The following is a 21,804-nucleotide window of genomic DNA, read 5'->3' as shown; positions in this document are numbered from 1 at the left end:
CTAGGACTGACAATTGATTACAAATGATTCAGTCTAGCTACAGAACTTAAAATAGAATCTGTGAGACAGTATTCCATGTCAACAACAACAACTTTGATAATCTGTCTCCGTTTTATAAAACAGGAAACTCAGTTTCTACTTCATTAGGAGTCCTCCTTTTATTCAGGTGTAGAAATGCATACCTCATATATCTTCATTTCCTATGAGGCTAGACTCATTTTACAATTCATCTGTGAGAATATCTATATATACATGTTTTCCTATATATCCCATTTGTTTTGTTTTATGCATGAAGGTTGCCTTACATTGGAGAGAATACATGATATTTGTCTTTTGGGGATTGGCTTATTTCACTATGTATAATGGTACTCACTACGGAAATCAGTATGAAGAATACCAAGATGACTGAAAATTTATCTACCATATGACCCAGCTAACCCACCTCCTGGGAACATTTCCAAAGGAAGTGAAATCTGCATATGAAAAAGTAGCTGCATATCCGTAGCTCTATATCTGTAGCAGCACAATCTACAATAGTGAAGACATGGAAACAACCTGATACATGTTTAAAGAGGAATAGATAATATATGTGGTACCTCTACTCTATGAAATACTACTCAGCCATTAATAAGAATGGAATTCTACCATGTGCAACAAAATGGTCCCAGCTAGAGATTACTAAGCTCAGGAATGTGCTTTAAAAAGAGAGCCAAATAGCCTACACTGCTGTGCAATTAGATTTGATAGCTAAGAGTCACCCTATTGGCCATAGATTTTTATTGGACAAAGACAAATATGAGGACAAAGTGTGAATGCTACAGCAACAACTGCTCTGTAAAAAATAATATATGTGGCAGAGTTCTAACTTCTTAATATAAGTTGATTACTGTAATCATCACAACAAATAAACTGTGAAGCTGACTTTATTATACTATGTTTTTAAGAAAATATCACATAGAGAAGTTAGTTGCCCAAAAGACAATTTTGGGTCTACTGTTATTTAGGGATTTCTATTACTTGCAGTTGAGTTTAAACTCAGTAAACCTTTGGAAAAGAAAGTTAAGCAAACTTTACTAAGTTAAGTTCAAGGGCTGATGTCCAAGACCTGATTGCCAAGATTCCTTTCCTGTGGGAGGGGCCTCTCCCGAACAGATCATGCAGCTCAGCCTCCTCCTCCCGCCTTCCTTTAGGATTCAGACACAGAACAAGCATGATCTGTTCAATTAGGCAACAAAGCCGTAACATGAGTTTACAAAGGACAAAATAAACAAAGGCTGACTTCCTCTTTGGAGTGCCCAAAGTCTTAAGTGGGCCTCCATGAACGTCAACAGGAAAAGCAGCTCCAGTATGACCATCACTGCCACGTCCACATAATGACATAACTACCATAAGACAGGTGCTGAGGCCTCTGAAGTCCCAATATGCTCTACTTCTAATACACAACTCTATCAGGGGGAAAAAAACTCAACTTCAAAAGTGAGTGTGAGAATATGCATTGTCATAAATCAGTTCACTCATAGTATCAGCAAGGTAAGCAAGCTGTTTGGAGAGGCATACTGAAGCACAGTAACACTACAGAAGGACGGTGAGTCGGGTTGTTGTTGTATCAGTCAGGAAGCTTGTATCTGGAAGTGCAGAGGTTCATCAACATTGATTACCGGTGCTGACAGAATTAAGGTCTACAATGCTATACGTTCTCATTGAAATAACGAGTATAAGAACAAAAATAATCTTACCTTTATCATCCTGGAGAGGTCACCAGCATCAGCTAATTCCAAAACTATATTTAATTCATTATCTTCAATGAATGATGCATAATATTTAATTACATTTGGATGATTGAGTTGCTGAAGAAAATGAACAAAACAAGCATCAGGAAGTTTTCATTGTAAATTCCCATGAATCATGTAAGCACTGTAATCTTGAAATAAGCTTAGTGACTGTATCTCATATTTAAAGAAACTTTACAATGGTACAGGATTTTTATTTGAAGTGAATTTTATCAGTGATTTACTGAAAAACCTCAAACCAAATAACCTGAAGTTATTGGAGATTATGTACTTAATACTTTTAAAAGTATTGATATGCTCAGTAAACATAAATAATGCAAACAGTCAAGGGAAGAATGAGATCGCCAACTGCTAATATGAACTCTCATCTCAGGGCATCCCGCAGTAAGTGCAGCAGCCTTTTGCTTCTCCTCTGAAGGCCGATCCTAGCAGAACTTCAGTCCTTACCAACAACAACAAAAACAGTCTCTACCATATGGTATTTTGTATAATATAAAAGTATCTTGCTTTCACATCAATTGTTACAAATATTTAGTAGTTATCCATGTGAGTTGATCTGTAGAATCATCCCCAAAAATTCCACCTGTAGAAACATATGCACTAGTTTACACACATTTACATATGTTTCTTTTTTTTTATTAATTTTTTTATTAATAAAATTTATTTTGACATTCTTTACATACTTAGTTAGAGTAAGAAGGTTCAAGGGCTACAGGAAAGTGGATAATACTAGTATGTTTTCCATATTGTTACCTTCATGTTACATATGTTTCTTAAGGAAAATTATTCAACAATTACAGCTAACTTTCTTCTGAACGTTTTACTTAAAGTTTTCTCTCTACATATACTGTGCAGATTATTTTTATATCATTTCTTGATTCGCACCAGTTACATTTTTTAAAGATTTATTTGTTTGAAAAGCTGAATTACAAAGACAGCACCGTCATATTCACTAACTTACTCTTCCAATGGCCACAATGGTCAGCTGTGGGCCCAGCGGGAGCCAGAAGCCCAGAACTCCATCCAAGTCTCCCAGCTGGACAGCAGGGCTCAAGTAGTTGGGCCATTTACCCAGCACATTGGCAGGGAGCTGGATGAGAACTAGAGCCACAAGGATGTGCACTGGCAGCAGCTTAATTTGCTGCACACTAGCACTGACCCCTGATATGTTATTTTCTATTTTTTTTAAACTAAACTTTCTGGACAAACCACTGCAGAGAATTTTTTTTTAAGATTAATTTACTTTATTGGAAAGTCAGATATACAGAGAAAAGGAGAGGCAGAGAGAAAGATCATCTGTCCTCTGGTTCATTTCCCAAGAGGCCGCAACAGCTCCAGCTGAGCCAATCCAAAGTCAGGAGCTGGGAGTTCCTTCCTGGTCTCCCAGGGTCCCAAGGCTTTGGGCCATCCCCTATTGCTCTCTCAGGTCACAAGAAGGGAGCCAGAAGACACAAATCGGCACCCAAATGGGATCCTAGCACTTGCAAAGCAAGGACGTTACCCACTTAGGCTACCACACTGGGTCCCGTGATATGTTATAATAAAAGCTAAAATACATTACTTCATGTGTCAAGAAATAATTAAAAATAACAAAATACTTTGGAAGAAGAGTTAATCAGGACTTTACCGTTTTGAGTGAGTCTGATTCATTTTAGATAGCCTAGGATACTCTAGTCTGAATTAAAAATAAAAACATGCCATAAGCAAGAGCATTTGCCTACAGGAGCTTAACCAGAAAAGATCTTCTGAAGCGAATGAGAAACCTCAAACCAATTTCTGATATCGACTTCATGTCCATTCTCTCTATGCCTAGGAAAATTATTTAGAAATATTATAAGAATATGAATTATTTATATTAGTCCACATTCTCAGTGTAATACATTCTGAGATATTACTCATGTATGCCCTGTATTCCTTAAGCTCTAAAATGAATCGGGCTGGGATGGTCCACAGAAGTTTTGCTGGGGTAGATGTTGTGGCACAGCAAGTTGAGTCCCTACTCACGATGCAGGCATCTTCTATCAGACAGCTTAGGATCGAGGTCCATCTCTGCTTCTGTTTCCAATCCAGCTGCCTGCTAATGCACCAAGTGGCAGATGGTGCCCCATGTAACTGGATTGCCACCACGCATGTTGGAGGTCTGGATGCAGCCCTGGCTCCTGGCTTCAGGCAGGCCAGGCACAGGTCTTGTGGTCACTTGATGAGTGACCTCTCTCCTTCTCCCTCTTTCTCTCTCATTCTGCCTTTCAAATAAATAAAATGTTAAAAAAAATAAAAGAGGGCAGTCTTCAAAAATACCAAGTCTTCTAAAGAATTTTACCTTCCTCTCATCTATTTCAAGTTTGAAATAAGTAAGAACATTCTCCTTATTTTATAATAAATCAAAAATGCAATTACATTCTTCAATGTACTGAAATTCAAAACTTAAATAATGTTACCTGAAGTTGGTGTGGCACAAGTTTTTCAAATCCTTTTGCATTTCAGCGTGGTATTTTAATAAATCACTTTCACTTACATGCTCAGCAATGTTTGAAATAGCCAGGAGTTCATTATTTACCTTAAGGAGGTCTATTTCTTTGATGCAGTCAGCTCGTGCTTTGGCATCCATCAAATCAAATATCTGAAAACAAAATTGACAGATATTTACTAAAGTTACGATTCAAGTTACCATGAATTTCTTTAAAATGGTGTCTACATAGCATGCACACACTTGCTTTCCTATTAGCTTTGAGCAACTGTGAAGATCAACAGCATTTCGGCTCAGCTCACATGACCAGTAAACCTAACATTCCTCTCTTCAGAGACAATCAGTGTAAAAGAGAAAATAGCCCCACTTCCTTCCATGCAGCTCCCTGCAACAGCCTCGGAAAGCAGATGAGCACGGTCCAAGTCATGGGACCCCTGTACCCATGTGGGAAAACTAAAGCAGACTTTTGGCTACTGGTTTCAGATCTGCTCAGCTCTAGCCAGGGCAGCAATGTGGGGATTGAACCAGCAGATGGAAGATGCTTCTGTCTCTCCTTCTTTGTATATATCTGCCTTTCAAATAAACAAATCTTTTTTAAAAAGAGAGAAAGAGAATAGCTACATGTATCTTGATTCTCTGTTCTTAAATTCAAGTGAAGAAAATGGAAGTTCTGATCAATAATAAAATTAGTCCACATTGAATCATAAATATATACTAAATATGCTGCACCAATTACCATATCTATTTTTGTTCAGTCCTTATGAGGATGATGCTAGTATTCCCATCTCCAGAAGAAGACAAGGGAGTTTAGAAAGTTTAGCAGGGGTGAGTATTTAGCATCGCAGTGGATACCAGCTGGGCCTCCTTACCCCATACTGAAGCACATGGGTTTACTTCACAGTTCCACTGCTGAGTAGTTGAATGCTAATACACACTTTGAGAGGCAGTAGGTGATGGCTCAACTAGGAGGCCCAACCTGAGTTCCCAGCTCCCAGGCAGGAGAGGAAAGCAGTGGGTGGGAGCTTGTAATCTGTCTCCATCTCTCTGTGTTTGCATCCCAAGTTTTAAAACACAGTAACTAAAAAAAAGCTTAACAGACTGACAAAGGTCACACAGCTGACCAACAGAACATCAGAATGTATACTCAGAATTATTCACCACAACATGAGCTCTGAGCAGTCAACCTCATGCTCAAAAGGGGAAGTAGTGATTCTTGTTGGGGTTGAATCACTCTAAAGGGACGAAAACTGCTTCTTCTCTTCCTAATTATAAAGAACATAGGCCATATGTAAACAGATGTGCTACACACACAGCAATGACATTTCTTGGGAAAAATAATTTAAAGTAACAATATTTGAAAGCCTCCTTGGAGAAAGCAAGGGAGGTTGAGCAATGTACATCTAATGTTGAAAAGCACTGAACTACATTAAAGTACATTCAAAAGGATATTTCACAAGTCTTCAAAAGAAGAAAATTCTAAGCTCTAAAGCTGTGGAAAATAAAAAATAGTAATTTCATCACTGTAGCCAGCACTACTAATTTTTCAAAGCCTCAGTCACATTTTGAGACAATTTGGTCAAGTCTTCCTGATTCCTTTGGCCAGTTTGGTCCAGGAGGAGTAGATGCAGAACTTGTAAGTGCCACAACGAAGCAATTCTCATCTGGAATGACTGAACATCTTTTCACAAGCTGAGACAGTCTTTACTGCATTTGTGTAACATAGGCAGTACTGGCTCCAATTTACAGAGGCCTGAAACTCATACAGAGGCTCAGAACACATCAGAACCAGGACATTGGGCGGTGTTTTCTCCATTGGCCCAGGCTGCCATGAAGTCTAACGCATATACAACCAAGTAGATATACTAAATGTGTGTGTGTGCAAGTGTGGCATCAGAAATCTACACAAGAAATCCCCATGTGGGCAGGAGGTAACATCAGACCCAAACTTCCAAGAGTTACAGGGAAGAACTGATATCTAATGCATCTAAAATTACAGCTTAGGAAAGGTAACTGCTGGATAGCATTTGTAACATACAAAAATGCATATTTCTAGTTTGTCCTCCATTAAAAAATAAAAAGTCAATGAAGATATTAAATAAAAATGTAAAAACCAAAAAAAAATCTACAAACTCACTGCCATTCAGTATTTAGGCATTTTTATTCAATATTTTCCATTTCTAGCACAAACACTTTTTTTTTCCTTTTTTGGTCTAATGAAAGTAGTTCATAAACTAGACAATATGTATTGTTATCTAACATTATAGGAAAAATGATTTTCTTTTTTTTTTTGTCGTCTTCAAGGTATTTGGGCTCTACTATCTCTAATGAAAACTTCCAACACTGATTTTATGTTTTGCAAGTTTTAATGTAGAATGACTGAGTACTGCATACTGTTGCAAATTTGAAAAAACACAGAATCATATTTTAGTTCATGGTTTATAAAAAATAGCCAAGCTAGAAGACATCAAGTTTCTCCCTTTCAACAAACAACAGAAAAGGAAATGCAGAGAAGAGAAATAGCAGATTCTACTCAAACCATGAGTGCTAACACCATTCCACGAAACGACTAGTCGCGAGGGACTTTGAGATAATTCAGTATGCAGGCAGGCACAAAACTTAAGCATCTTTTTAAATGATTTATTTATTTTATTGGAAAGACAGCTATCCAGACAGAAGGAGAGACAGAGTGAAAGATCTCTGTCCACAAATTGACTCCACAAGTTACTTCATCGGCATTCCGAAGCCAGGAGCCAGGAACCTCCTCCAGGTCCCCCACGTGGGTGCAGTGTGCCAAGGCTTTGGGTCATCCTCTACTGTTTCCCCAGGCCACAAGCAGGGAACCGGAAAGGGAGTGGAACAGCCTGGACATGTACTGGCGCCCATCTGAGATCCGGCACATGCAAGGTGAGGATTTAGCCACTAGGCTATCACACTGGGCCCAATTTTAAGCATCTTACATCTTGAAGGACATCTTTAAAAAATCAGAAGACTCAATAATGTTGGTACTGGTGATTAAAACAGACACAATCATGAGCTTGGAGACACATACTAACTAAAGCTCCCATTGTTCAGTGTCCTTCTGGTGGGCATGAGAGCGTTAAGAAATGCACTTTATTCAAAACATCAATGTAGAAAAATGCTAAAAGCAATGGCGCCTGTAACTCAACTTATAATCAATTTAGAATTATAAATCAATTTATATTTTTACTGAATTTTCAATAATATCAGAAGTTGGTTCTAAAACACCAGAAAGAATAAGCACTGAAGATAGATTTACAGCAAAGCTGACGTCTGGCCCAATTTAGAAAATGTATCTTGTCTTTCTTTTTCTCCTAGTAGGTAATCAAGATTAAAGTAAACACTGACTTTTTAGATGAAGTGATTCCCAGGCACAGACTCAAAGCTGCCGGGTCATTTCATGAGCTTAGAAAAGCCAATAGGTATAGGGAGGGGAAGAATCTGGATGCTATAAATATATTTTTCATAAAATATTGATAAGCAAGGCTTCAGAAGTTGTCTTTTTCAGCTCTACCAAAGTTTCTTCAGCTTTTTAAAATATTTTACACTTGGTAAGAGCAAAGTTGCAGTAAGCAAATACTGGCTCATATATTTTTGATTCTCTGCATCATTTTAAAAGTTTTCCTCTGTCATCTACAGGTTTTCCCAACATTACTCACAATTACTGAAGTTGAAAAAGTTAACATTAGGTATTTTAAAAGAGAAATAGGCCTTAGAGTTAGTTAACCAAATTGTCCTTAAAAGGCATGTGTCAAACTGTTACAAGAAAAATCACTTAAAATATAAGCAAAGAAAGTACTTAAATACCTACGCTCAAGCCTGGCTTCTTTCATTTTAAATAAGCCTTGCATCTCACGTGTATAGAGATCACAAGCCCTTTCTCCCAGGTCTGGCCATTTGAAGCCCTGGGGCAGCCGTCCCTCAGCGGGGTACCTCCCTCAGCGGGGTACCTCCCTCAGCGGGGCACCTCTGCACTCCAGGCGGCAAGGCCCCTTCCCTCTGCTTCCAGCCTGGGTCGGGCCTCTGCACTGTCCCATCCCTGCCCCTTTTAGCCTGCTGCTCCTGTAATACTTCCACCCCTGTCTTCAAACAGTCTGAAGACCACAGACACACTCCCCACATCTGCTGTGGCAGAAGAGGAAGCGGGGGATCTCTCTTACTCCTTACTCTTCCACATAGAATAGGAATAGATTTTACTTCCAGCTTACAAATATCTGGGGTTTTTTTCCTGCCTATATGAATGACAAAGATTTTTCCCTTCCAGAATTTATCCCTATTTAAAGAAGTAAAGGATGAGTGAGCAAAAGGGGCCTGTCTACACAGAAATCACATTTAGCTAGCAGAAAATTTCCAAAGTCTACCACCAGCATCTTATTGCCTAAACACAAAAACTTTCTAAAAAGTAGAAGGGAAGGTTACAATTTTAGCACAATTGTAATACAGGCCTGAAGCACAAATATTTGTCTTCCAAAAGGTTTAAGAAATGGTTGCATAATTAGAGAAACTAAAATTAATTTTACATCATTTCAACTAGAAAGTAACATTTAGGGGGCTGGTGTCAGGGCTCAACAGGCGCCACCTTCAAGCACTGGCCTCCTAGAAGGGAATAAGAAGGGAATACTTGGGGTCAAGCTCTGGCTCCAGTCCCAATTCCTGTTTCCTACTAATGGACACCCTCGGTGGCATCAGGTGAAGATTCAAAGACTTGAGTCCCTGAAATTCACATGGAAGAGATAAGTTCCTGGCTCCCTGCTTAGATCTTGCCCAATCCCAGCTGATGTGAGCACCTGGAGTGTGGATAAAAGGTCTCACTTTGTCTCTCCTCCTGTGTCTTCCTGCCTTTATAAATAATACTGCTATATTCGAAATAGAAAATGCATAATATCAACATTTAATAAAGCACTGAGGAATGGCATAACACAAAAGGACACACATTCACTTCCCATAGCAAGTTGATGTTTGTCACAGTACAACAGAAGGAAGATATCTTACAAACAGAAGTGTGCAAGCCAATTCCTACCCATTCAAATTTCCAATCAACAAGAGAAAATATAGGCAAGTGCAAATAACCTGGATGGTGCTGGAAGGGATCTACAGGAGCGCCCGCCCTCCTCCAATCCCCGCCATCTCTTATTTATTTCTTACTTTATTTTCTTGATTTGTATCCTTACTGACAAAGTTACACAAGTTAAGCAATAATCACAGAAGGCAGACCTGAATTGTCTTTTTTACACTCAGAATCAGTAAGGAGGCAGAGGGGCATCCAAGAAGGTCCCAGGGGTCTCCAAATCAGTTTTTCTACTGATCGTAGTACACAGCTATCATTCTGTATACTGAGTGTGTAATTTTGTTTTGAAACAAGACTTTTGAAGATTATTATCCTACATGAAAATCTATAGAGAATCCTTATTTGCTGGCTAGACAAACTCCAGTGCTCTTGACAATGTGGTCACACATTTACAGCCTGGCTTAAGTTCCAACTGCCTCAACCCAATGGCTCAAACTAACACCTCCATTCTGTGAGCTCTTATTGAAATCATGATCCATGCTAGAGGGTTTATTATTTAATTGTCGGGACAGTATCATTCTTGGCTTTTCAATTACTCTATTTTCCCTCAAAGCTCAGAGCTACACAGGAAATCCAATATATCCTTTAAAATGAACCAGGGTTTTTGTATAAGCTAATAAGCACTCCAGACGTCATCAGTTTCACAAACAGTAGTATCTGGATTCTACATTCACTGTCACAGGGAGATTGGAAGAGAGACAACTGTAATTCTTATATACTGCTGGTGGAAAAACCCAACAACTTGGCATTAACTTGTAGTAGACATGCCATGCATCCCCTGTGGCTCATTATTTCCATCTCAGGTACAAACAAAACAAGAAAGCCTTGTAAGCGTGTACTGGGGAAGGCCTATCAGAATATCATAGGGACACTGTTTATAACAGGAAACAATTGCAAGCAACCTTCACAGGGACCACCAAGAACAAATGGGTGCCATGTGTCAGGTGAAAGGTCAGCACACATGCAATGACATAGATTAACTGCTAAAATATATTATCTACAAAAGCAAACTGCAGGCACTGGAAGGTAACTATTGAATGTACATAATGCACACACAACATGTTTCATTTCTATAAAATTTAAAAAGATATTTTATTCTAGAAATTCCTACAGATGTAGGAGAAAACTATATATTAAAAAAAAAAAAGGAAACTACACACACTTAATTCAAGACATGGTTACCTCTGAGGGAGCAGAGTAAAAAAGCCAAGTCAAAAATGTTTAACGTTTGCTTAAATTGGTTGTAAATATGAAGCATTTCTACAATTGTTTAACATAGATATCATAGAAATCTTAACAATTCTGGGTTGTGCAGCTTTGTTATAATCACTCTAGTCCTTGCTGAATGCAGGTAAACAAGAACAGCCAGATTTTTAAAGACTGAAAGCAATGTTAACACTGCAAACTAGTGTGTGTATGGCAGAGGTTGGGGACTGGGCAGGAGGAAGGGATCATTATGGTGCAGCAAGTAAAGCTACTACCTGTGACACTGACATTCCGTATGAGCTGCTGGCTGGCTGCTCCATTTCTGAGCCAGCTCCCTGCTAATGCACCTGGAAAAAGCAGTGGAAGAAGGTACAACTGCTTTGGTTCCTGTTGCCCACGTGGGAGACCCAGACGAAGCCCCTAGCTCCTGACTCTTGGTTTTGGTCAGGTCCAGCACTGCTCATTATCACCATTTGAAGATTGATCCAGTGAAGGGAACATATCTCTATGCATCTGTTCCTCTCTGTGTGCAATACTACCTAATCAATAAAGATCATCTTAAAAGTTAGGGAGTAGGCATTTAGTCTACCAGTCAAGACACTCATGTTTCACGTCGCAATGCCTGAGTTTTCATCCCAGCTCCTGACTCCAGCTTTCCACCAACGCCCACCTTGGGAGGCAGTAGTGATAGCAACTAACTGGCTGCCACCCCTCTGAGAATCTCAGGTTTCCCCCTGGCTCAGCCCTAGCCAGTGGAAACATCAGGCAAAAAAACGAGGAGGTAAAGAACTCAACATTCTGCATCTCAAACAATAATCATGAAAAAATGTTAAAAGCAGAAGTTAGTTTCAATCTTTTTTTTTGTTTTTTTTTTTTTAATTAAAGAACAGGTGCTACCTCTCCCTCGAATATAAAGTAATATGCAAGGGCCCGGCGCGGTGGCGCAGTGGTTAAAGGTCCTTGCATTGCACGCCCCCGGGATCCCATATGGGCGCCAGTTCTAATCCCGGCAGCCCCGCTTCCCTTCCAGCTCACTGCCTGTGGCCTGGGAAAGCAGTAGAGGACGGCCCAAAGCTTTGGGACCCTGCACCCACGTGGGAGACCCGGAAGAGGCTCCTGGCTTCGGACTGGCATAGTATCGGCCCGTTGCGCTCACTTGGGGAGTGAATCATCGGACGGAAGATCTTCCTCTCTGTCTCTCCTCTCTGTATATCCGCCTTTCCAATGAAAAAATAATAAAAATAAATCTTTAAAAAAAAAAGTAATATGCAAAATGTGAGAAAGAGAATGAAGAAAAAATTCTATATTGCTTATAACATTATCAATTAGATGTGCTGTTTGTAAAACTTTGATTCTCTGTTTCCAATGTTTTCTGTGCGTATTTGTATCAGATTAAACAGTTTATGTCTTCCATTTTTTACATTATCATTGCAAAGCATATTTTCTACATAACTTTTTTCTATGTAATTTTTTACACTGCTACTCACTTCACCCTTAATATTTTTTTTAAAGATTTATTTTTATTATTTTTTCATTGGAAAGGCAGATATACAGAGAGGAGAGACAGAGAGGAAGATCGATCCGAAGCCAGGAGCCTCTTCCGGGTCTCCCATACGGGTGCAGGTTCCCAAAGCTTTGGGCCGTCCTCGACTGCTTTCCCAGGCCACAGGCAGGGAGCTGGAAGGGAAGCGGGGCTGCCAGGATTAGAACTGGCGCCCATATGGGATCCCGGGCGTGCAATGCAAGGACCTTTAACCACTTGCGCCACCGCGCCGGGCCCCACCCTTAATATTTATTTTGATTTACGCAGAATGCAAGAATTTTTCTTGAAGAAAGCAATGCTACTCTATGACCTACAAAAGTGAAGAAAAAATTTAAGAAATGAAAATAAAAATATCAGAACCCATGAGATGTAGAAAAAAAAACAGTATTAAAAAGGACATTTATAAATTTTCCCCAATTGTCTCCTGTGTTTTGTAGTGAAACAGGCTATCAAGTCTTGACTCCAACTTTTTGCTCTTTATGTAAATCATGACACCATTCGCATAGGCAATTTTAGAAAGTTTAATTTTCTGTTGTCAAGGTATATTTAGAAGTTTCGTTGAGGGTCTGCTTTGATTCAGTTGTAGAGATGTATTCTGTAGCCTGAATTTGATTCCTGGTACGCTGGTCTCCATTACATCCTTTGTTTGTGAGATTACCTTAGTTTTTGTTTTGTGTTCTTGATGGAGGTTGTGTAGTATTAGAGTGAACCTAAGATATTTGTCCTTTTGGGATTGGCTCATTGCACTGAGCATAATGGTCACCAACTGGGACCATTTGGCACCAAATGGTAAAATTTCATTCTTTTTAATAGCTGAGTAGTATTCCATAGAGCAGATGTACCACAGTTTCTTTATGCAGTCTTCCTTTAATGGGCATCAAGGTTTCCATGTTTTTGTAATTGTTGATTGTACTGCAATGAATATAGGGGTGCATGTTGCTTTCTAATGTGTGTGTATCAGTTCTTTTGGATATATTCCCAGGAGTGAGATTGTGGGTCATATGGTAGGGGAATTTTCAGTTGCCTGAGTACTGTCCACACCGACTTCGAAGCATAACGGTCATTCTTCCCAAATATTGTCAACGTTAGATTGCCATTACCAAATCATTCAAGAAACATTTTACACTACTTATTGTAACTATCCATTATTCAAATAGTCCAAATTTATACTGAATTACAGCCATCTTACCTGTACTTTTTTTAAAGCTACTGGTACTCCATCCAAGAGACAGGCTGCTCTATAAACTTCACTGAATTGTCCACGACCAATTTTCTTCTCTATCCGAAAGTTGGCTAATGTATTATAGCCCATATCAGGTCGTAAGGCTTTCTGTAATTAAAAATATCAGAACAATTTTCCATCAGAAAATGCGTACACAATTGCATACCATGTCTATATAAGCAAATGATACCTATGGTAAGTTTGCCAACATCTATTCACTCAACAAATACTTGCTGAATATATATTCACACCACTGTTCTAAACACTGAGGAACTTATATTCTAATGGGTGAGAAAAACAACACACACCATGGATATGAACTATATCATCGCAGGGCTAGTGATGTGGCACAGCATGTGAAGCCACTGTTTGCAATGCCAACATCCCATGAGGGTGCTGGTTTGAGATTTGGTTACTTCATTTCCAATCCACCTCTTTGATGGTGGCCTGAGAAAGGCAGCAGAAGATAGCCCAACTGTTTGGGCTCCTGCTACCCATGTGGGAAACCCAGGTGACACTTCTGGCACAGTCATTGCTGTTACAACCATGAGAGTGAAACAGTGAAAGGAAGAAACATGCCCCATCACACACCATCACCTACTTCTCCTCTTCATGTAGTTCTGATTTTCAAATACATAAAAACCACATATAGTTATAAATAACGTATAATTATATGTAAGTATGTATTGTTATATAGAAATATACATATATTTAATATGCAAGAGAGTAAAGCATGAAAGAAAAATAAATCGAGGGAGAGATACTCTATAGGAAAGAAAAGGATTTTGAAATCTTACATAAAAATGCCCTATTACTGCAGGCATTAGAGTGTGAACAAGTAAATAATGCATTTTTCTTTTTTGTTCTACTTTTCAAATAAATAAAATTTTAAATCATAAAATTTAGCACTGTTTTGACCAAATTAGCCCTGGGAATGTCACTGGGGATAAGAAATGGACAGGTACAAGATGGGGAAGGGCTCAATGTTCATTCTGTGCTTTTGCATAATATTTGGACAAGGAGATTGAATATGCTATCACAAACTGCAAACTGGAGAAGTACTTGTCTTTACAAGTTCAATTTGGCCAATGAAGTCAGGGTTAATATGACTCGCAATTATCAAATCTTGTATCCATACCATTATCAACATTATCAATCATGTTTCCCTCTTTAGTCTTTAAATCTAATTATGCTTTTTATTTCAAGACAACCACAGGTTCACATGTCATTGCAAAAAATAAATTCTATGTAGCCTTTGCCAGTGTTCTGTCAATATCACCAGTACATCATGGCGATAGAGTCAAAATACAGACCATTTTCATCACAAGGACACTTTATAGCACTGCTCTGCTCCCATCTGTGCCACTACTTAACACCTAGAACGCTACTATTCAAAATGTGTTAATGTATATTCAGGTGTCTTCTAAAAGTTTCATGGAAAATACATACTATAAAAAGCCTCACGGATTTTATACACAAACATATTTCTAAAAATGAACTCCCTGTAACTTTTGTTCACAAACTGTAAACTCATCACATTCAATCTAATGTTTGCCTGACAGTTCTTCCCTATTTTGCTCAAATAATCTTCGGGTTGAAGCAGACTTCCTCTGTACTCATTTAGTGCAACCAGTCAGTCGATGCATGACACTCTTCTTAACTTCCTAGGAGCTACTTAATTTCTGCAAAGAATGGTTCCGGTGGAACTACTTGCTTTACCAACATTTTTGCCACATGCACTCTGCCAAGCACCATGATACAAAGCAGGCAGGGATAGTGCACACGTGTTTTCTGTCCCAAACCACCTGAACAAGCACTGGGAGAGGCTTTCACTGGCACTGAGAACAGTGCGTACAGTGCTCATCTGATCAGGAGACAAAATTCAATGTACTTATTTTATCCACTGTCCTAGTTCTTTTGTTCATTTCTTGGGTAATGCCTTCATTCACTCACTTAGTCATTCCGTTATGGGGTACACACTAATGCAATGTCCACTAGAGTCAGACCTCGGAATACAGCATTTACTCCACGAATGCTCACCATTATGCCCCTGAAGGTGCTCATTTTAGTGTCACCTTTGATATAAAATGTAACAGAAATAGTCCATGTTAGCTACTGTACACCCTTGGGTTTTTGCTTTTCTGGCTAAGTATGCCAGGGTCTTTTCAGGATTTCCACAGTATTGACGACTACATTCTTCCATGCCTTTTACCACTCACCTATTAGCCATGTGAGCCCTGTTTCCTCTCTGAGCCAACTTCAGATAAACATGACATTGTTATGAGGCTTCACTATTATCCTAATGAAACTGAATATTAAACACCTGTTAATGCTTTCAAAGGCAGCACTGGAACATAAACACATAACATTCAACCTGAACTCGTGGGACTTCCAACAGACCCTTCTTAAGGCCAATGACGCTGTCACCTCATCTGATGCAGAAGTGTATCTTGATATATGAGCACTACCTTACACATTAACTACCTGCACATTTTATGTAGTTTCACCACATCAATCATGCCACAAAACGTGTTAAGTTCTATTTATTAACTATAAATAAAACCCAATATTTCTCAGAAAGAAAAATCCTACTGTAATTTAGATTCTTACACATAGGCTTTTATTCTTCTGAAAATTCAAAATATTGTCAAGAAAAATACTATTCTTCTTTTAAAGTATACAACATAACATGAAAAATTTTATGTCTCACAAATATGAGAACATTAGGAAATTGTTATGATAATGAGATAGAAACAGTAGCAATAATTACGATAACAGAAACAGCCTTTTTGGAGCCTGCAGCATTAACAGACACCATACATTAGAACTTTATTTGCCATCTAACACAAATTTAATGCTAATGTTATCATGTAGATGTTAGCAAACTAAATCTAGTCTAATTGATTAAGTGTAGCCAAAGCTATCCTGCCGTGTGACTAGTCAAAGCCACCCACAAGATGAGCCAACCTCACGGAACTTTCCATGATGATCCACAGGTATGACTACACTCAATTTCAACAATTTTGATTAAAAAATATGAAAAGTGAAAGTGTAAAAGTACACCATCATAAAAAGCATGGAAACAAAATGAAACTTCAGACCAACGGAGATAACTTGCTATTCCACGCCTTCCAAAGAGGAGTTCTTTCTGATGTAAACATATTTGCAAATGTGTTAGGGACAAAATGACATTCAGCATATAAAACAAACTCACAAAGCAGTCAGCTTTTAGATATACCCAATGAATATTAATAATTTTAAAGCGTCTTAAAAATACCGGTTTCTTTTTAAAGTAGTTTTAATTGCCTATGATTTTATAAGAATTTCTTTAGATGGATACACTAGCATACTCTACAACCCCTAAGAAACAACTTTCTTTCCTCTTCCACAAATAGGGATTGTCCCTTCTCTCAATGAAGTCTTGTCAATATTAGCAGTAAAATACAGCTTTATCACTGGGAACGCTATCACACAATCCACGCAGTTTAAATTTGACTGGGAATTCCATCTTCTGTCTGCACAATAACTTGACAAATATTAGCGTGAACTGCTAAGACAGTGTGACAACCGCATGCTGAGAGCAAAGTCTCACTAATGTGTTTTGGCGTGCAGGTTTGTAATCACACATTTACATATGCAATGACCTACATTTGCATGTCAGATCACACACTGTCTTGGTTTATTAAGACTGGGCACCTCCCTGTGCCAGGCGGCCAGAGTGGTGAGAGAGGGCCAGAGGGCGGTGTTTTTTGGCAGTTGAGGGATGAACTGCCACCAAGGATTAGGTTGATATGGCCTGAGCATTAGACACTTCATTAGACGTAATCTGTTTAACAGTGGGCAGTGTATGTAAACTTCACAGCCCATTTGCGGCACCTTTTTCCCCCCATGGCCTTTCTTCAAAGGGCAGTGTGGGTGAGTGACAGCTTGTCTCATCTGCTGCCGTGTCCTGTCACCCAGTGTCGATGTGGAGAGCTGACATGAGAAGGAGCATAGCTGCACATCTCCAACTACCCCTGGCTCTCGTTGCCACAGTGCAACTGGGATCAAAATAAGCGTGTGCAGAATGAGAGTTTCATCAAGAGATCAGCAAGCAGGTAAAATACCCACTTCAGTAACAATTACATTAGATTGTATTCATTGCCGTACTTCATTCTTATGAGTTAGAGCCAGCTGCTGGTCACACTATATTAGGCATTTTGAATAACAAATAACATCATTAAACATGTTCCCATTCAAGAAAAGGTTTATTTTTAGGAAAAAGTTATACTCTCCTTTTTGAATGATGTCTAATTCTTTACACTTGCTTTTTTGTTTATCATTTGGGATTACACAGAAAATAAAATAACTTGGAAAAGCAATGGGAGTCAACCTACCATGAAATATAAACCAAGCAAAGTCACTGACATTGGTGTTTCCTGCTCTCAATTAGAGTGTAAACTGAACCTTAGTGACCAGGGTGGTTTTCTAAGCTATACAAACAGCTTTTGAATTTGAGATGAGTCACTTGCAGGACCTCCAACTCTCCTCAAAGTGCAGACTCCCTTTGTTTTTTCCTCTATAAAATGAGAGTGATGATGGCTCGCCTCAACACAATGCAGCTGAAGCCACTTCTGCAAGCAGCGTGGACCCCATCCAGCAGTACCACCACTTGTTGGTCCATGTGCACATGAGTGTTGGTCCTCACCACAGCACAGCCTCTGTGTGTGCCCAACCACCCAGATACCTCTGTTCACACCCGCAAGCTCTAGATCATCGTTGAGGTTCACTGCTGCTGCTCCCTCCTATAAGAAATCAGCCCACATTCACTTGGGCAGCTTCACTAGTTTCTGCCTCTGCACTGCCACAGCACGGACAGCTGTCATTCATTACTATAAGAAGTTGTACCAACTTGGGGTCCTGTGCCAGAATTTTTGTCACTTTTGTATATAGATGGTATGAAGAATGCAATAAATAAACATCTACTACCTAAGTGAATGTACTTTAAAGAACTTTTTTTTCAAGCACTCAGTCCATTTTTATTAAATACTTTGTGCCATGTATTCTCTCTGTCCTACACAATAATTTGGAGTTGATTACCAGTGACTGTTTAGAAAACAGAGCAGGAAGCACATAGGTTTACTCCCTCAGACTGACTACTAACTTTAAAGAACTTAATGAACAGAAAAGGCTTTCATTGCATAGCATGTATCTACAATTGTCAATAGACTCCCAGATTATATGGTAGAGAAGCAGGACAAGCAGTGGTAAGAACACCAGTCCTGCAAAGCAAGGTGACTGCTTCTGTCTCCAGGGCACTTCCATCACGCCGGTTACAGCCACAGCACAAGCACTGACAATACACCTCAGATCAGTCTTGCTCCAAAGTCTGACCTATGCATCGTTTTACAAAAGAATCTCCTGTGTTCCTCTACACCTAAATAGAAAAGGTCCAGTTCTCTCGTTACTCAGCTAGGCCTGAGCTCAAACCGTAGTTCTGTTGCTGATCATCATTCTGAGATGAGCAACCTAGTCCAAACTCTCTCCTACTTGTGTAAGATGGGTAAGTCTATTTCAAAGAACTGTCTGAGTTAGATAACAAGTCGGAAGCTTCTAGGATACAACCACGTAACAGGTGCTCAACTGTCACTTAATATCTCCCCACTTCAGCCACTCCAGCAGACACTGCTTTCCAGAACCTCAGTCTCAGGACAGGACTATTGCTACTTCTAGTTTTCAAGACTCAAATTGTTTTTAACCTCTGCCTCAATTTTATTTTCTAGTTCCTCTTTCTCTGAGTGGAAACTGGAGTCTGTATCTATCTGCTATTAGCCTTCACATATACCAGTGGCATACTTAAACAAAAGTCGCAAACATTACCCATTTCTTTGTTCAGTCTTCACACTGGGACCATCCAACAAGCATGAAAATTTTAGTTTTAATAATTTTATGACTACTGTAAAATCAGTATATGAGTCAAGTTAAACATCATTGCATTTGATGTCGATAACCTTTGCTTATTTTCTTGTTAGGCTGCGATCTTTTTATTTGTTTGTATGTTTGTTTGCTTATCTATTATTTTTTTTAACACAAAGTCAGATATACAGAGAGAAGGAGAAACAGAGAGGAAGATTTTCCATCCGATGATTCACTTCCCAAGTGACCACAACAGCTGGAGCTGAGACAATCTGAAGCCAGGAGCGCAGTGCTTCTTTCAGCTCTCCCATGTGCATGCAGGGTCGCAAGGCTTTTGGCTGTTCCCAAATGCCTTCCCAGATCACAAGCAGGGAGCTGGATAGGAAGCAGGGCTGTCGGGATTAGAACCATTGCCTAGATGGGATCCCAGTGCATCCGGTAAAGGCGAGGACTTTAGCCACTAGGCTACTGTGCCAGGTCCATCTTTTTATTTTTTATTTGATGAATTCTTTATTTAGTAGGCCCATTAAGCTTGAGTATAATATAAACTGCAAATATGGCACCTCAAAAAAAAAAATAAAACATTAAGAAGAAAGAGAAGGGGTCAGCACAGCAGTGTATGAGGCTGTCTCTGAGTGTGGCACCAGCAACCCTATGGTACCAGTTTGAATCCCTTCTGCTCCATTTCTGCTCCAGCTCCCTCCGTAAAGCCTGGGAAAGCAGCAGAGGAGGGCCCAGTTCTTGGGATCCTGCAGACAGCTGGGAGACCCCCAAGGAAGCTCCTGGTTCTGGCTTTGGATCAGCACAGTTCTAATTACTGTGGCAATTTGCGGAGTGAACTACTATAGATGGAAGACCTTTCTATGTCTGCATCTTTTCTCTCTGTAAAAATCTGCCTTTCAAATAAAAATAAATACACCTTTGAGAGAGAATATTCATCCGTATCGTTGTCTGTAAGACCATTCCTATGCCAACACAACATATCTACTACAGTCACTCTATCCTAAATGATGAGAATAATTATTGGAAGAGGATATTTAATATTAAAACCATATTTGGATACAAGTTGGTTACCTAGTTTAAATATGCTTAAAATAACACAGAAAATACACAAGCTGAAGATCAGACTAACTGGTACAGAGACCATAAGTCTGTGGAGTTGAAACTATAAGCTCTCATGAAAAACAAAACTAAGAGAAGGAGAGGCTACGTCAGCCCACAATGCCTTCTAAAATTACTAAGAGTAACTATATCCTCCACATGAGTATTTTTAAGTTGAATCAAAATTTTCAAAACAGTAACATGGACAACATAAGTATAAGCCTAACTACAAAATACATACAACTCTTCAATAAATGAATTGCATTGCATTCTGTGTTCGCTCATTAATTTAAGTCATCGAGGTATTTTAATTTATGTATGAACAGGGCATGTTATAAACGTATTGCCAGATATTAGAAACATAAAATAAATATTCAATTCACAAAGTACAACTAAGAAATCAAACCCTAGCACAAATGAAGCCTGATAAACTGCCCTGTCTCAGGCTCTTATTAGCAAGTTTCTTGATCTGAATCTAATCACACCACACCAGCTCTTGCCAACTACAGTAATTAGGATTAACTACTACACGTCAATCTTACATTTCTTGCATTTCTTTTAGGTAAATCCTTTCCATTTTTAAAATAAAATTCATTCTGTGTGACACTATCTTATATTCTCACTGGTATAGACCCCTTCAATAATTAATAATTTCCAAAGACTAAATTAATTCCTTCAATTTGCTTCAAATTGGGAGGTAAGGACATTTACTGAGCAACAAGGTAATTCAGGGTAACGTGATGATAATTCTCCCTGGGGAAATCAACAGAGTCACAGCATGGACCCAACAGACTCCCTGGAGAGAAATTACATCCTGATGATTCCTGAAGTGATTGTTATCAATGATCTAACATACAAGCCGGTATTAATTACAAGATTTAACACCATTAAGGTTTTCACTGTTGTTACAAATTTACCCTTTACTGGCAATTTTTCCAACACTTATTTAAACAAATGATAATTTATTATTGTTATTGGTTGGAATTTTTCCAAAATTTAAAAACAACACAACTTTGAAGCACTCTTCAACCTCATTTAGCAATAAAATTCTGTTGTGGTATTTTACCTTAAAAAGAATGTTACTCCAATCTGAGTTACACAAACAAAATATACTTTCTGAAAATATCTAATTGTCACTACACAAACGTCACTAGAAACCAAAAAAAAAAAATAACTCACAAAAAGATATCAGATGGCTTGGAGCCCACACAGTGGTATGGGTCTGTAGATTGCCGGGGGAAGGGGATCTGGGGATGTGTTGGAGTGGGGCCGCCAAGGGAGTATTTCACAATTTCTGGGTAACTCCAAGTACTGGGCCACTGCACTTGCAGGTGAGGAATAACTGTGGGGGCTTCCATGGACCAGACCACTACACCCGCAGGCAAACAAGGAAGCTGAGATGGAGTGATTTAGAAAGGGGAAACCAGAGGGCATGCCTAGGTCAGAATAATGTACCTGCCCACATGAGAACCCTGGGCTGGGGTAAGTAGCATC

General features: G+C 39.1%; 1 protein-coding gene across 2 annotated transcripts in view; it reads right to left on the bottom strand.

The window, feature by feature from the left end:
- Positions 1 to 21,804, bottom strand: part of NEK7 (NIMA related kinase 7) — a 138,803-nt gene that overhangs the window by 43,840 nt on the left and 73,159 nt on the right. For both annotated transcript variants that reach the window (XM_040985409.1, XM_040985410.1), the window contains exons 3-5: positions 13,282 to 13,422; positions 4,348 to 4,410; positions 1,737 to 1,847 (exon numbers count right to left, since the gene is read on the bottom strand). In XM_040985409.1, coding sequence (XP_040841343.1) covers positions 1,737 to 1,847; positions 4,348 to 4,410; positions 13,282 to 13,422 — 315 coding nt within the window. The remainder of the gene's footprint in view (positions 1 to 1,736; positions 1,848 to 4,347; positions 4,411 to 13,281; positions 13,423 to 21,804) is intronic.

Source organism: Ochotona curzoniae, unplaced genomic scaffold (assembly GCF_017591425.1).
Source record: "Ochotona curzoniae isolate NIBS_2020 unplaced genomic scaffold, NIBS_Ocur_1.0 contig_430, whole genome shotgun sequence".
NCBI lineage: Eukaryota > Metazoa > Chordata > Mammalia > Lagomorpha > Ochotonidae > Ochotona > Ochotona curzoniae.
This window is presented reverse-complemented; position numbering and strand designations above follow the sequence as displayed.